This window comes from Trichechus manatus, unplaced genomic scaffold (assembly GCF_000243295.1).
Source record: "Trichechus manatus latirostris isolate Lorelei unplaced genomic scaffold, TriManLat1.0 scaffold00134, whole genome shotgun sequence".
NCBI lineage: Eukaryota > Metazoa > Chordata > Mammalia > Sirenia > Trichechidae > Trichechus > Trichechus manatus.
In genome coordinates, this window is record NW_004444070.1 from 6,768,826 (window position 1) to 6,783,269 (window position 14,444).

At 44.5% G+C, this 14,444-nt stretch overlaps 1 protein-coding gene across 1 annotated transcript in view; it reads left to right on the plus strand.

Annotated features, from left to right (window-relative positions):
- CRLF2 (cytokine receptor like factor 2) overlaps nucleotides 1-14,444 on the plus strand; it is a 39,244-nt gene that overhangs the window by 6,397 nt on the left and 18,403 nt on the right. Inside the window, exon 2 of the mRNA XM_004385215.2 lies at nucleotides 9,137-9,245. Within this exon, the coding sequence (XP_004385272.1) occupies nucleotides 9,137-9,245 (109 nt within the window). The remainder of the gene's footprint in view (nucleotides 1-9,136; nucleotides 9,246-14,444) is intronic.

The following is a 14,444-nucleotide window of genomic DNA, read 5'->3' on the forward strand; positions in this document are numbered from 1 at the left end:
TGTGTACCTTGCTCACTGTAAGCCCGTGTGTACCTTGCTCACTGTAAGCCCGTGTGTACCTTGCTCAGTGTAACTCCGTGTGTACCTTGCTCACTTACGTAAGCCCGTGTGTACCTTGCTCACTGTAAGCCCGTGTGTACCTTGCTCACTGTAAGCCCTTGTATACCTTGCTCACTGTAAGCTTGTGCGTACCTTGGTTACTGTAAGCCCGTGTGTACCTTGATTAGTGGTTAATCCGACCCTGGCAACACCAGGGTTCATTTTCACGGAGCTGCCTTGTGGTGGCCTTAGACGTGCTGTCCCTGTGAGAGGGAAAGGTCTTTGTCAGAAGAGAGGGAGGCAGACAGAGACTGAGACCAGACAAAAACAGCGCGGCAGGGGATGAGGTTTTCAAACAGTTTCGGGACAGAACTCACACACCATACGCGTCGTGCGCTCACGGTGCACAGTTCTGCGGTGTTTGCAACCGTCCCTTCTGTCTAGTTCCAGATCATCTGTTACAATAAGTTATTATTCTTTTTGTTGTTTTTAATATACACAGCAGAACGGACACTGATTCAACAGTTTCTACCTGTGGAATTAAGTGACACTGATCACATTCTTCAAGCTGTGCAACCATCCTCACCCTCCTTTTCTGAGTTGTTCCTCCCCCATGAACATAAACTCCTTGCCCCCTAAGATTCCTGTCTAACCTTTCAAGTTGCCATTGTCAGTTTGATGCCGTAGAGATAGTTCTTTCAAAGAGCACCATGCTCAAGGCAGACATTCTTGCCTAGTTAAGATAGACTGTTGTTTGGTTTTAACAAGACTTCAAAGGATATTTTTGTGTTAAGGTTTAAAGATTATCTTAGGGCAGTAGTTTCAGGGGTTCGTCCAGCCTCTATGGCTCCAGGTAATCTGGATTCCATGAGAATTTGCAATTCTGTTCTGCAGTTTTCACTATTTCGATCAGCATTCTTCTGTAGAATCTTTGACCAAAACGTTTATAATGGTAGCCGGGCACCATCCAGTTAGCTCCAGAACGTTTTCATCACCCGCAGAGGAAACCCTGCACCCGTTAGCAGTCACTCCTTCTTCTGCCAGTAACCTCTAATCTACTTTCTGTCTCTGTCAGTTTGCCTGTTTTATGGATTTCATAGAAGTGCAATCCTACAACACTTATCCCTTTGTGTCTAGCTTCTTTCACTTCGCAGGATGTTGTCAAGGTTCATCCGTGTGGTGACATCCATCAGGACTTCATTTCTCTTTACGGCTGAGTACTGCTCCATCGTGTGAATAGACTACATTGTGTTAATCCAAAGAGACGATCTTTAGAACTTTGCCTACATGAGCTCAGATAGCAGAACTGTGGTGATCTGTGGCCAGAAGTCAAAACAAAGCAGCAAAATTCAGTGCAACCATTTCTTAAGGCAGATAATCCCTTGCCTGGGTGAGGTATGGTTATTTCAAGAGGGAGCATAAAACCGTATTTTTAAAAATAAAATAAAAAGACGAGCAAAATTATCTTTTTGATGTTAGAAATGGGTTCTGCAGTGTTCTTTGGTGTGTGTGGGGTCTTGCTGAGGGTGGGAATTTTTGAATGCAAATACACTGTTGGTTCAGCGTGGAAATCAAAAGTACAAAGACCTCTCTCTCTGTCTCTCTCTCTGTCTGTCTTCTCTATCTAATGATCTGTCTCTCTGTCTCTATCTCTGTCCCTCCGGGTCTCTCTCTGTCTCCCTCTCTCTCTGTCTCTGTCTCTCTCTCTCTGGGTGTCTCTCTCCCTCTGTTGGTCTGTCCATCTGTCTCTCTCTGCATCTCTCGGTCTGTCTTTCTGTCTCTCAGTCTGTCTCTGTCTCTGTCTTTCTCTTTTTCTCTCAGTAGAGGCAGTTTTCCTTAACACGGCTCTTTTGCGATCTAAACCTTTGTCTCTTAAAATTTCCGAATAAACTACTAACATCCAGTAAAACCAACAAATGCTTTCTGAAAAACCACCATGGGGAAGGCAGGGGTGTGGGAGTCAAGAGTCCCTTTCTGCCACGGAGCTGATGTTCAAAGGTGGGGGCTTTGAGAACACAAGAGCAGAACGGCGGCTTTTAATGGAGCCGGCCGCCCCGGGAATACCAATAACCGTGGATGGCTGGCTCGGGAGAGTGAGTAACTCCCAGAGAGAGAAAGAGGAGGTGGAGGACTTTCAGAAGCACAAGCAGGGGTGAAGACAACACTGGCCAGCACAAGTTCCCTTTCTGCTTTCCAAACAGCCTCTAAACCCTTAAAAAAAAAAAAAAAAAAGCCACACCAGTTGCTGTGAAGTTGATTCTGACTCATAACGATCCTACAAGACAGAGCAGAACGCCCCATAGGGTTTCCAAGGCTGTCATCTTTAGGGAAGCAGACTGCCACATCTTTCTCTCTTGGAGCCTCTGGTGGGTTTGAACCGCCCACCTTTCGGTTAGCAGGGGAGCACTTTTTCAGACAGGTGCGTTCGTGGTTCAGCCGTAGAATCCTCACCTTCCACGCCGGAGACCTGGGTTCGATTCCCAGCCAATGCACCTCATGCGCAGCCACCACCCTTCTGTCCGTGGAGGCTTGTGTGTTGCTGTGATGCTGAACAGGTTTCACTGGAGCTTCCAGACTAAGATGGATGAGGAAGAAAGGCCTGGTGATCTACTGAAAATCAGCCAATGGATCACTGCGGATGGATCTGCAACCGATCACGGGCATGGTGCAGGACCAGGCAGTGTTGTATTTTGTGGCGCGTGGGATTGCCGTGAGTCGGGGGCCAGCCCCGGCTCCAACAGCGACAACAACAATATCGAGCCAATTGTGAGAAAACTCCATCTCAAGATAAAAAGTGGGCTACCTGGACATGTGTTGTAGAATCAGTGCGAAGCCTCTCACCCTTCCCCTGTTCTGCTGTCTCAGAGCACTGACCCCCCCGCAAAGGGTGATGCTGGGGACCCCAGCAGTGTCCCTCACCCTGACCCCATGGCCATGGGTGACTCAGCAGGAATAACTCCGTCCATCATGACTGGTCAGCACACAAGCTACAGGGTCACAAGCCTCATCCTCTTCTTTCTCTCTGAAGCCAGGCATGAGCTCAGAAAGGTCCTTGTCCATCCCTACTGTTGACTCATAGCTTGTGGGAGTCCTTCAACCACAGGACACGTTACTTTCCAGCTGGAAAACGGGGGCGTCAGTTTTCATCAATCAGACATTTTCCACTCTGGGGCCCAGAGAGCTAACGTAATAATGTTCATGACGGCTGAGCACTCTGTCCTCCTCCTCTCTACGGAGCCTGTGCGGCGTTCGCAATAAGGAAGGAATCTAAGTTCCTCTTGTGAATTTCGGGGCTTTCCTGTCACTCAGATGCCCTCCCTCGTCAAATATTTGGTCCACATTTCAGAGAGGGCTGGCTCAAGTTTGAATTGCTCCATTTTGTGATCAGTTATGTTATTAACGATGGTCAGCATAGAACAGAAGTATTCCGTACACCTCGGGCAGATACAGAATCAGCACCCCTTCTTACAGACTCAGAGAATGTTTACGCCCCTTATTTAATTCTACCCTCTAACTAAGGAGTTGGAATTGACCCAATGGCAGTGGGTTTGGTTTTGGTGACACAATGGTTAAACGCTCAGCTGATAATCGAAAGGTTAGTGCTTTGAACTTACCAGCAGCACCACAGAAGAAAGATCTGGCAATCTGCTTCCAGAAAGATTACTGCTAAGGAAACCCTATGGGGCAGTTCTAGTCACTATGAGTGGGAATCGACTCTACGGCAGCGGGTTTAATGGTGACGGTGATATTCTCATGGTAGATGTTTGATGTCTATTCTTAAATTTAAAGACTGCTCAGAATGCCTTCAGTGAGGGGTCTTCAGTGATCCCCCCCCACCAAGTGACTCAACAATCTTTGTAAAAAAAACTTTCACAGAAACTTGATTGGTTAAATTAGCTTTGGGGACATACAGTTAAATTCACACATTTTGTGTCTCCACATGGATGACTTTTGACAGATAAACATGGTAAGGAATCCCCCAGCCCGCTTGAGATCCAGGACATTTCCATGTTACCAGAAAACCTCCCTGTGCCTGTTCAAAGCATTCTATGAAATAGCGTTTAAACGCCTTGTCAACAGGCCGAAGAAGAATCTTCTTTTTAAGGAAAGAAGCGTAGGTCTAGGAAAACACAAGAAACGCTGGTGAGTGAAGAGACGCTTTGCCATGGTGAACGCAGTGTTCAAAGCACTTTGCAAATATTAAATTGTTTAATCCTTGTAAAGACCCCATGGGGGCAGATGAGAAGCTGACACACATGGAGGGTGCTCCCTGTAGAGGGCTGAAAGGTGCCCTTCTACCCCTGTGAAGATATGTCCTAACCCCCAGGACCTGTGAACGTACACTTATTTGGAAAAAGGGTGTTTACAGATGTACCTAAGTAGAGAATCTTGAGATGGGGAGGTCATCCTGGAGTAGACCAAGAACACTCGTTGCCGTCAAGTTGATTCTGACCCGTAGCAACCCTATAGGACAGGGCACAACTGGCACATAAGCTTTCCAAGGAGTGGCTGGTGGGTTGGAACTGCCGACTTTTTGGTTAGCAGCCAAGCTCTTAACCACTGCACCACCAGGGCTCCTCCTGGAGTAGAGTGGACCCTAAGTCCCATGAGGGTGTCCTTATAAGAGACAGAAAAGGAGATGCAGACACAGGGGAGAAGGCCTTGTGAAGACAGAGGCAGAGATTGAAGTGATGCGGCCACAAGCACAGGAATGCCTGGGGCCACCAGAAGGTGGGAAGAGATGAGGAAAGATCCTCCCCTAGACCACTACCCACACCTTGATTTCAGACTTCTGGTCGCCAGAGCTGTGAGAGAATAAGTTCTTGTTGTTTTCAGCCCCCCAGTGTGGGGTAGTTTCTTACAGCTGCTGCAGGGGACTCATACAAGAGCTACATTGTCTGAGTGTTCTAGGCAGTGTGGGCATCACCTGAGTAGGACATGCAGAATTCCAGCCCCACCCACACCTGTGCACTGGAGCCTGCATTTTAGAGGGATCCCCAAGGGGTTGGGTGCAGTTTTCTGTCTGAGAAGCCCTTGGTGAAGTGATCTGCCCAATTTGGGGCTAACAAGTGGGGAGCTGGGATTTGAACCTGGATCACCTGGTTTCTGAGGCTGGGCCCTTAACCCCTACGCTCCACATCACATGTCATGGTCTGGGAATACATCTTCTTCATGGATTGAGAAACATCTTTCCTGTCCTTTCTCTTCACATAGATATTACTCAAAAAAATAAAGCAAGACCATCGTGTGCATGGTGCTTTGCAATCTTTTAATAACAGTAAGTGGGACTTGAAAAACATCTGAATCATGTCTATCAAGATGCCTTTTAATGGTTCCTCAATATATGAGTTTGCCGTAGTTAATTCCACCCTGTTGTGCATTGAGAAATTTTTTATAGTATGGATAAAGTGATGATGACTACACTGAATGGAAATCTTTATACACTGCTCCGCTGGTTTGTTTGGGATAATTTCCCACATGTATTTCTATTGTTTTCTCAATATGGGCAATTTTCTCCCTTCAGAAACTTTTGACAATAAGTTGTAGACCTGATGCCTGTGTGAATAAGAACGTGCTCTTATATAACCACAGCATAATGATCAAAATTGGGAAATTCACATTGGTAGGATATTACTAATTTACAGACTCTATTTGAATGTTACAAGTTGTTCTACCAATGTCTGCTCCAAAGGAAAGCAGTCCAGTCCAGATCCAACCCAGCTTTCCATTTGCTTTAATCTCCTTGAATCTGGATCAATTTCTCAGGCTGTGTTTATTTTTCATGACTTTCTGCATTTTGAAGGGTTATTAGTTGTTCTTAGGTGTCGTCAAGTTGGTTCTGACTCATAGCAACCTTATGTACAACACAACAAAACACTGCCCAGTCCTGCACCATCCTCACAATCATTGTTATACTTGAGCCCATTGTTGCAGCCACTGTGTCAATCCATCTCCTTGAGGATCTTCCTCTCTTTCGCTGACCCTCTACTTTACCAAGCACGATGTCCTTCTCCAGGGACTGGTCTCTCCTGATAACATGTCCAAAGTATGTGAGATGAAGTGTCACCATCCTTGCTTCTAAGGAGCATTCTGGCTGTATTTCTTCTAAGACAGATTTGTTTGTTCTTTTGGCAGTCCATGATATAGTCAATATTCTTCACCGACACCATAATTCAAAGATGTCAATTCTTCTTCAGTTTTCCTTACTTATTGCCTAACTTGCCCATGCATATGAGACGATTGAAAACACCATTTTGAAGGGTACAGGCTAGTTATCTTGCGGAATGTCCTTCCATCTGGGGATTGTCTGATGTCTTCCATGATTAGGTCCAGGGTATACATTTTTGGCATGGATACTCTGGCACGAGCATCACAGAAGCGACGGTGTGTCCTTCTCAGGACATTCTTTCAGGAGGAGCATAGTGTCTCTTTATCCCAATTCTTGGGATGTCCACTTGGATCACTTGATTCTGAAGGCGTCTACCAGTTGTCTCCACATTAAAGTTAGTACCTTCCGCTGTGTAATTACCAACAGTATTGCAGGGAGTTATTTTGGATCATGTAAATACCCTGTTTCCATACTTTTACCCACAAGTTTTATCACTCACTGATTATTCTTGCCTGAAAAAGATATGACTATGGTGACTGTCAAATGGTGATTTTTCTAATTCTATCATTCTTTCTAATGTATTTGTTCGCATTTTACTGTAAGGAAATCTTTCCTTTCTCTCCCAAATTCATTCATTTATGTTGGTATTCATTTATATTAGTATGAATTATATATATTATAATACATATTATATATTGCTATATTCATTTATTCACATATTATTCCTACAGGTAGCCCCAGACTTCTGACATATTTGAGTTATGGCGAACTGTACTCATGACCATCCTTTTTTTTTGTACATCTTATCGTTAGTAATATGTTGCAGCATGTAATTTGCAGATGTTATCATTCTCAGATGTTCACTCGCAGATATTCAGTTTTGTGACTTACTGTTCAAAACAATGCTGGATTTATAAAGATACTGATAATAAAAAGCAATAATAATGAAATCTAAAAAAAAAAAAAAAAAATGAAGTATTTGACCCATACCAGAACCAACTTAGGATGGAGTTGTCAGAAGAGAACCCCATCGTAAGTTGGGGACTTTCTGTATGCAATGTAATGTAATGTAATCACCATCCATAATGTAATGTAAATGTTATATATATAATGGTAGATAGATTGGAGCCCTGGTGGCACAGGGGTTAAAGTGCTCAGCTGCTAATGGAAAAGTCAGTGGTTCGAACCCACCAGCCACTCTGTGGGAGAAAGATGTGGCAGTCTGCTTCTGTAAAGATTACAGCCTTGGAAGCCCCATGCGGCAGTTCTACTCTGTCCTAGAGGGTCACTATGAGCCGGAATCCACTCAATGGCAACATGTTTGGTTTGGTAGATAGCTAGATGATAGAAGTAGAGGTAGATAGATTATATATTATTATATTATAATATCCACTGCCATCGAGTTGATTCTGACTCATAGCAACCCCATAGGGTTTCCAAGGCTGTAAATCTCTATGGAAGTAGACTGCCACATCTTTCTCCATGGAGCTGCTGGTGGTGTTGAACCACTGACCTTTCTGTTAACAGCCGGATACTTATTATAGTATAATAGATAATATACAAAACCAAACCAAACCTATTGCCATCGAGTCGATTCCGACTCATAGCGACCCTGTAGGATAAAGTAGAACCGCTCCACAGGGTTTCCAAGGAGTGGCTGGTGAATTCGAACTGCCGACCTTTTGGTTAGCAGTCAAATGCTTAACCACTACACCACCAGGGTCCCAGATAATACATAAATAACAAATAATATATAATCTCATATGTGATGATACATGTGTATGTATGTATGTATGTATCTCTCTATTTATCCATCTACCCATCAAACTAAAGAAGCCCTAGTGGCACAAGGGTTAAGTGCTTGGCTGCTAACCAAGAGGTTGTCGGTCTGAACCCACCAAGTGGCTCTGTGGGAGAAACACCTGGAGATCTGCTCCCATAAAGATTACAAGCTATAGGGAACCTTATGGGGCAGTTCTGCTCTGTCATGTGGGATTGCTGGGAGTAGAAATTGATTCAACAGCATCTAATAACAACATCTATCTATCTATCTGTCTGTCTGTCGGTCTACCTATCTCTGTAACCATCCACCCATCTGCCTACTTACCTCTCTGCTTATCCTGATACCTCCACGTCCAATCCAACACCACCAGGTTCATCTAGGCTTCCATCTGTCCCTATCTCTACCTCCCTTCTCAGCCAGTGAGAAAGCCGGCACCTGTTTTCAACAATATAGTTATACGTGTGCTCAATTCTACCATACACACATTAATCATCTTCAGAATTGCTAACCCAGACTTCTGCCCCCAAAAAAGCATGCTTACTAACTAGTCACTCACCTCTCAAAGCAAAGACTGAAGAATTCGTGCATCCTTCAGCTTTTCCTCAAGTTGCCGTGTGTGGTGTTCCCAGTAAGATAGTGAGGTTGGTTGACGGGGGACAGAATCCACTGTCTTTTTATGTGCCCGTGATTCTGGGTCACTGGGCATACAGTCAGCGCTGTCTGTTCAATTCCACTAATGCCTGGCCTTTAAGAGTTATTGTCGAGTTGACTCCAACTCATGATGACCCCATATGGACCAGAGTAGAACGGTGCTGTGTAGGGTTTACAACGGCTTTGACCTTTTGGAATTAGATAGCCAGGGCTTTCCTCCAAGGCACCCCTGGGTAGATTTGAACCTCCAACCTTTTGGTTAGCAGCCCAGCACTTAGCCATTCGCCCCGCCCAGGGACTCCTTATGGATGGTCATTACTCATTGCAAAAAGAAAAAGGAAGGCAGCCATAATGTCTCTCTCTCTGGGCCAGTGAGCTTCCTGATCAAGCTTTACATAGCATGCAGGTCCTGGTTCATTTGTGAAAATCTTGAGTTTTTTTGTCCCCTTAATGCCCTGTACCATTCTTATGACAGGGATGCGGCCATCAAGTTTCAAATTTCAAGCTGCGTTCAGCATTGCCTCAAAGCATAATCTCTTTTTGTCTCTTTTTAGACCCAGAAGAAGCCGTGCAGCTTCAGTTCATCAACTTTAATTTTGATACCGTGTGGGTTACATGGAACGCAAGCCAATACCCTGGGACTAATTTGACTTTCTCCTATAAGTAAGTGCCCTCAGGCAGGGAATCTGATGCCCTGCGCTCAAACATCTCTTCTTCTGAGACGTCAGAAACTGGGAAAGCCGGGAAGGAAAGATGAGAACCAAAACTTGCACGTCTGAGTGTGTGCTTTCTATTCCGACCTCAGCCCACACAACAATCACAGTTCTCTAAACCTTGCAGCCGAGTGATGACTGAGTCATGCACAAAAACACTTAGATTCTTACCAGGACGTTCACCGAGTGCCTTCTTCTCCCATCTCAGCGGCTGCCCTTACTGATAGCTCTGCAGCCTTGAAACCTTATCTGCTACGTGGCTGCGGCAGAGATTCATGATCTGAAATGTTCGCATCAAATGTTATGGATTGAATTGTGGATTGAAATCCTAACCTCTGAACTAGTAAATGGAGCCCTGGTGGTGCAGTGGTTAAGAGCCTGGCTGCTGACCAAAAGGTCCGCAGTTCGAATCCACCAGCTGCTCCTTGGAAACCCCATGGGACAGTTCTACTCTGTCCTATAGGGTTGCTATGAGTCGGAATTGACTCAACGGCAACGGGTTTGGTTCAGTTGGGCTTTGTTATAGTATGTAACTATAATATACTATATTATGTCATATTACACATTACAATATAATATGTTATATTATAGGGTTGCCGTAAGTCAGAATCTACTTGATGACAACCAACGACAACGTTATAATAACTATAGAATAATAAGGAGCCCTGGTGGCACAATGGTTAAGTGCTCAGCTGCTAACCAAAAGGTCGAGGTTCAAATCTACCTGCCACTCCTTGGGAGAAAGATGTGGCAATCTGCTTCCGTAAAGATTTATAGCCTTGGAAACCTCATGGGGCAGTTCTGCTCTGTCCTATGGGGTCGTGATGAGTTAGAATCGACCTGTCGGCAAGGGGTTCGGGTAGTTTTGGTACGTGTACATATGACCCCATTTGGAAACAGAGGTTTTCTTTTATTACGTTTATGAGGTCATGTCAGAGCAGGGTGGGTCCTAAACCTAATAAATTCTGAGTCCTGTTTTATAAAAAGAGAAGAATAGGCACACACACACAGACACCACACACCACACACACACACCACACACACCACACACACTACACACAGATTTCTAGGGGCCACCTTCCAGCAACATGCCTCCCTGACGTAGGCTCATTTGCTTTGCCTTATGCACCCGAGGGAGCCCTGGTGGCACAGTGGTTAAGTGCTTGGCTGCTAATCGAAAAGTTGGCGGTTCTAACCCACCAGCTGCTCCACAGGAGAAAGATGTGACAATCTGCTCCCGTAAAGATGACAGCCTTGTGAGGGGCTGGGGACCATGGTCTCGGGGGACATCTAGCTTAATTGGCAGAACATAGTTTATAAAGAGAATGTTCTACATCCTACTTTGGTGAGTAGCATCTGGGGTCTTAAAAGCTTGTGAGTGGCCTTCTGAGATACTCCACTGATCTCACCCCTTTAGGAGTAAGGGAGAATGAAGAAAACCAAAGACATAAGGGAAAGATTAGTCTAAAGGACTAATGGACCACAACTACCACGGCCTCCACCAGACTGAGTCCAGTACAACTAGATGGTGCCTGGCTACCACCACTGACTGCTCTGACAGGGATCACAACAGAGGGTTCTGGACAGAGCTGCAGAAGGATGTAGAACAAAATTCTAACTCACACACAAAAAGACCAGACTTACTAGTCTGACAGAGACTGGAGAAACCCCTAGAGTATGGCCCTCGGACACCCTTCTAGCTCAGTGGCGAAGTCACTCCTGAGGTTCACCGTTCAGCTGGGGATTGGATAGCCTCATAAAACAAAACAGGACTAATGAGACACAGCAGTCCTGGGGCAAGGACTAGAAGGCAGCAGGGGACAGGAAAGCTGCTGATAGGGAACCCAAGGTTGAAAATGGACAGTGTTGCTATTTCGTGGGGTCGACAACAAGTGTCACAAAACAATGAGTGTATTGTTTAATAAGAAACTAATTTACTCTGTAAACCTTCATCTAAAGCACAATTAAAAATAAGCAAACAAAAAGATTACAGCCTTGGAAACCCCGTGGGGCAGTTCTACTCTGTCCCATGGGGTCACTATGAGTCAGAATCAAAGGCAATGATTTTTTTTTTTTTTTTTGCACCCAACGGCACGAGAATAAATGTGGGAGGAAGGGTTTTTCCAGTGATATTCGTCTGAATTCTGCTAATGGGCGTGGGGGGAGAGGGCACCATGTATGGCTCATTCTTTGAGGTTTGCTAGCACAGGAGATAAACTGGAAGGGCCACCAAAGAAGGAAATTTTAGGATATAAAACTGATTTGGAAAATCAGACCCATGACATGCAGAAGTACTGGATTTTCCAAGGGGTCACACAGAGAAGTCAGCTGAGTTTTCTGAATCTCAGCCGCCTCATCCATCAAAAAAAATCATTGTGGGTGAGTTGACCCCGACTTATGACGACCCCGTGTGTTCCAGAGTAGAACTGTACTCCATAGGGTTTTGCTTGCCTCTGACTTTTTGGAAGCAGATTGCCAGGTCTTTCTTCCACAGCACCTCTTGGTGGGTTTGAGCTGCCAACCTTTAGGTCAGTAGGCGCGTGCAGATCATTGATGCACAGGTGTATAGAAACCAGGTGGCTTAGGGTTCTTCCTGGGCTGTGCAAGCAGTTAAGCCCTAAAAGGTCAATGGTTCAAACCCACTGGCCACTCCGTGGGGGAAAGACGTGACAGTCTGCTTCTGCAAAGATTTACAGCCTTACCGCTACTGACCCCTCTGACCGGGACCACAATAGTAGGTCATGGACAGAGTGGGACAAAAATGTAGAACAAAATCCAAACTCATAAATAAGACCAGACATACTGGTCTGATAGAGACTGGTGGAGCCCCCGAGACTATGGCCCTTAGAATCCCTTCAAACTTGGAATTGAAATCACTCCTGAAGATCACATTATAGACATCCAATAGACAGGCTTATAAAATGAACAATAACACCAGTGAGGAATGTATATGTGAGAGCAATCAACTGTATGAGACCTAAATGGTAGCATTTGCCCAAAAGCAAAGCTCAGGAGGACAGTAGGGGCAGGAACGCTGGGTGAATGGACGCGGGGAACCCAGGGAGGAAGAAGGGAGACTGCTGACACATTCAGGGGTTTGCAACCAACGTCATGGAACAAGCTATGTGCACATTGTGGATTGGGAAACTAATTTGCTCCTTAAGCTCACCTAAACCACAATAAAAATCTTCAAAAAAAAATTTACACCCTTGGAAACCCTACAGGGGAGTTCTATTTTGTCTTATAGGGTCACTATGAGTCAGAATTGACTTGATGACAGTCGGTTTGGTTTGATTTGTTTGTTTTTTTTTGGGGGGGGGGTGTGCTGCAAAGGGTTAACACATTTGACTGCTAACAGAAAGGTTGGAGGTTTGAATCCACCGAGTGTTGCCTCAGAAGAAAGGCCTGGGAATCTACTTTCAAAAAATCAGCTATTGACAAGGTCGTGGAAGCTCCACAGACACAGTCAAACTCCCTGAGGGACCGAATTACTGGGCTGAGGGCTGTGGGGACCATGGTCTCTGGGAACATCTAGCTCAATTAGCATAACAATGTTTATAAAGAAAATGTTCTACCTTCTACCTTGGTGAGCAGTGTCTGGGGTCTTAAAAGCCTGTGAGCAGCCATCTAAGATACTCCACTGGTCTCACCCCTTCGGGAGCAAGGGAGAATGAAGAGAACAGGATGCAAGGAAAAGATTAGTCCGAAGGACTAATGGACCACAGCTACCAAGTCCTAAAGCAGGCTGAGTCCAGTACAGTTAGATGGTGCCCGGCTACCACCACTGACTGCTCTGACCAAGATCACAACAGAGGGTTCTGGACAAAGCTGGAGAAGGATGTAGAACAACATTGTAACACACACACACACACAAGACCAGACTTACTGGCCTGAAAGAGACTGGAGAAACCCTGAGAGTATGGCCCCTAGACACCCTTTTCGCTCACTGGTGAAGTCACTTCCGAGGTTTACTGTTCAGCTGGGGATTGGACAGCCCCATAAAACAAAACAGGACTAATGAGGCACAGCAGTCCAGGGACGAGGACTAGAAGGCAGGAGGGGACAGGAAAGCTAGTGATAGGGAACCCAAGCCTGAGTAAGGACAGTGTTGACATGTACTGGGGTTGTTAACCGTTGTCATAGGGCAACATGTGTACTAACTGTTTAATGAGAAACTATTTTGATCTGTAAACCTTCATCTAAAGTGAGAATAGCAGCCCAACTGGAAGAACGTAATCGATGTCACTGAACTGTGCATGTAGAAATTTTTGAAATGGTGTATCTTTGGCTATGTAAATTTTCAACAAAAAAAAAAAAGGTGGAGAAGGGAGAGGGTTGACATGTCACGGGGTTGTTAACCAATGTCATAAAACAATATGTGTACTGACTGTTTAATGAGAAACTATTTGTTCTGCAAACCTTCACCTGAAGTACAATAAAAAGAAAAAAAAGAGGGGAAAAGGCACAAATTATGAATAGCAGAAATTAAAGAGGGAACATCACTGTGAATCCTACATATATTAAAAGGATAATAAAGAAATATTATGGACAACTTTATCCCAAGATTTTCACAACTTAGATGAAATTGATAAATTGCTAGAAAGACAAAATTTCCAAAGTTGATTAAAAAATAGAAATTCTGAATAAGTATATATTTAATAAAGAAACTGAACTCATAATCAAAAATTCTACAGGGCCAGATGGCTTTACTGGTGAATTTTATAAAACATTTAAGGAAGAAATAATACCAATTTTACACAAACTCTTTCAGAAAATGGAGGAGGAGAGAATATTTCTCAACTCAGTTTTAGGCCATCATTACCCTGATATTGAAACCAGATTAAGATATTACAAGAAGAGAAAAACTACAAAACAATATGCCTTACAAACAAAGATATAAAAACATTCAACAATGGCTCTCTAAGATACAACTATTGGTCTCTTCCCAACCAGAGCAAAGAAAAGTGAAGAAAATCAGAGTCTCAAGGAAACAATTAGTCCGAAGAACTAATGGATCACAGGAACCACAGCCTCCACTAGCCTGAGACCAGAACTAGATGGTGCTCTGCTACCACTACCGACCTCTCTGACTGGGATCACAACAGAGGGTCCCAGACAGAGCAGGAGAAAAATGTAGAACAAAAAATCA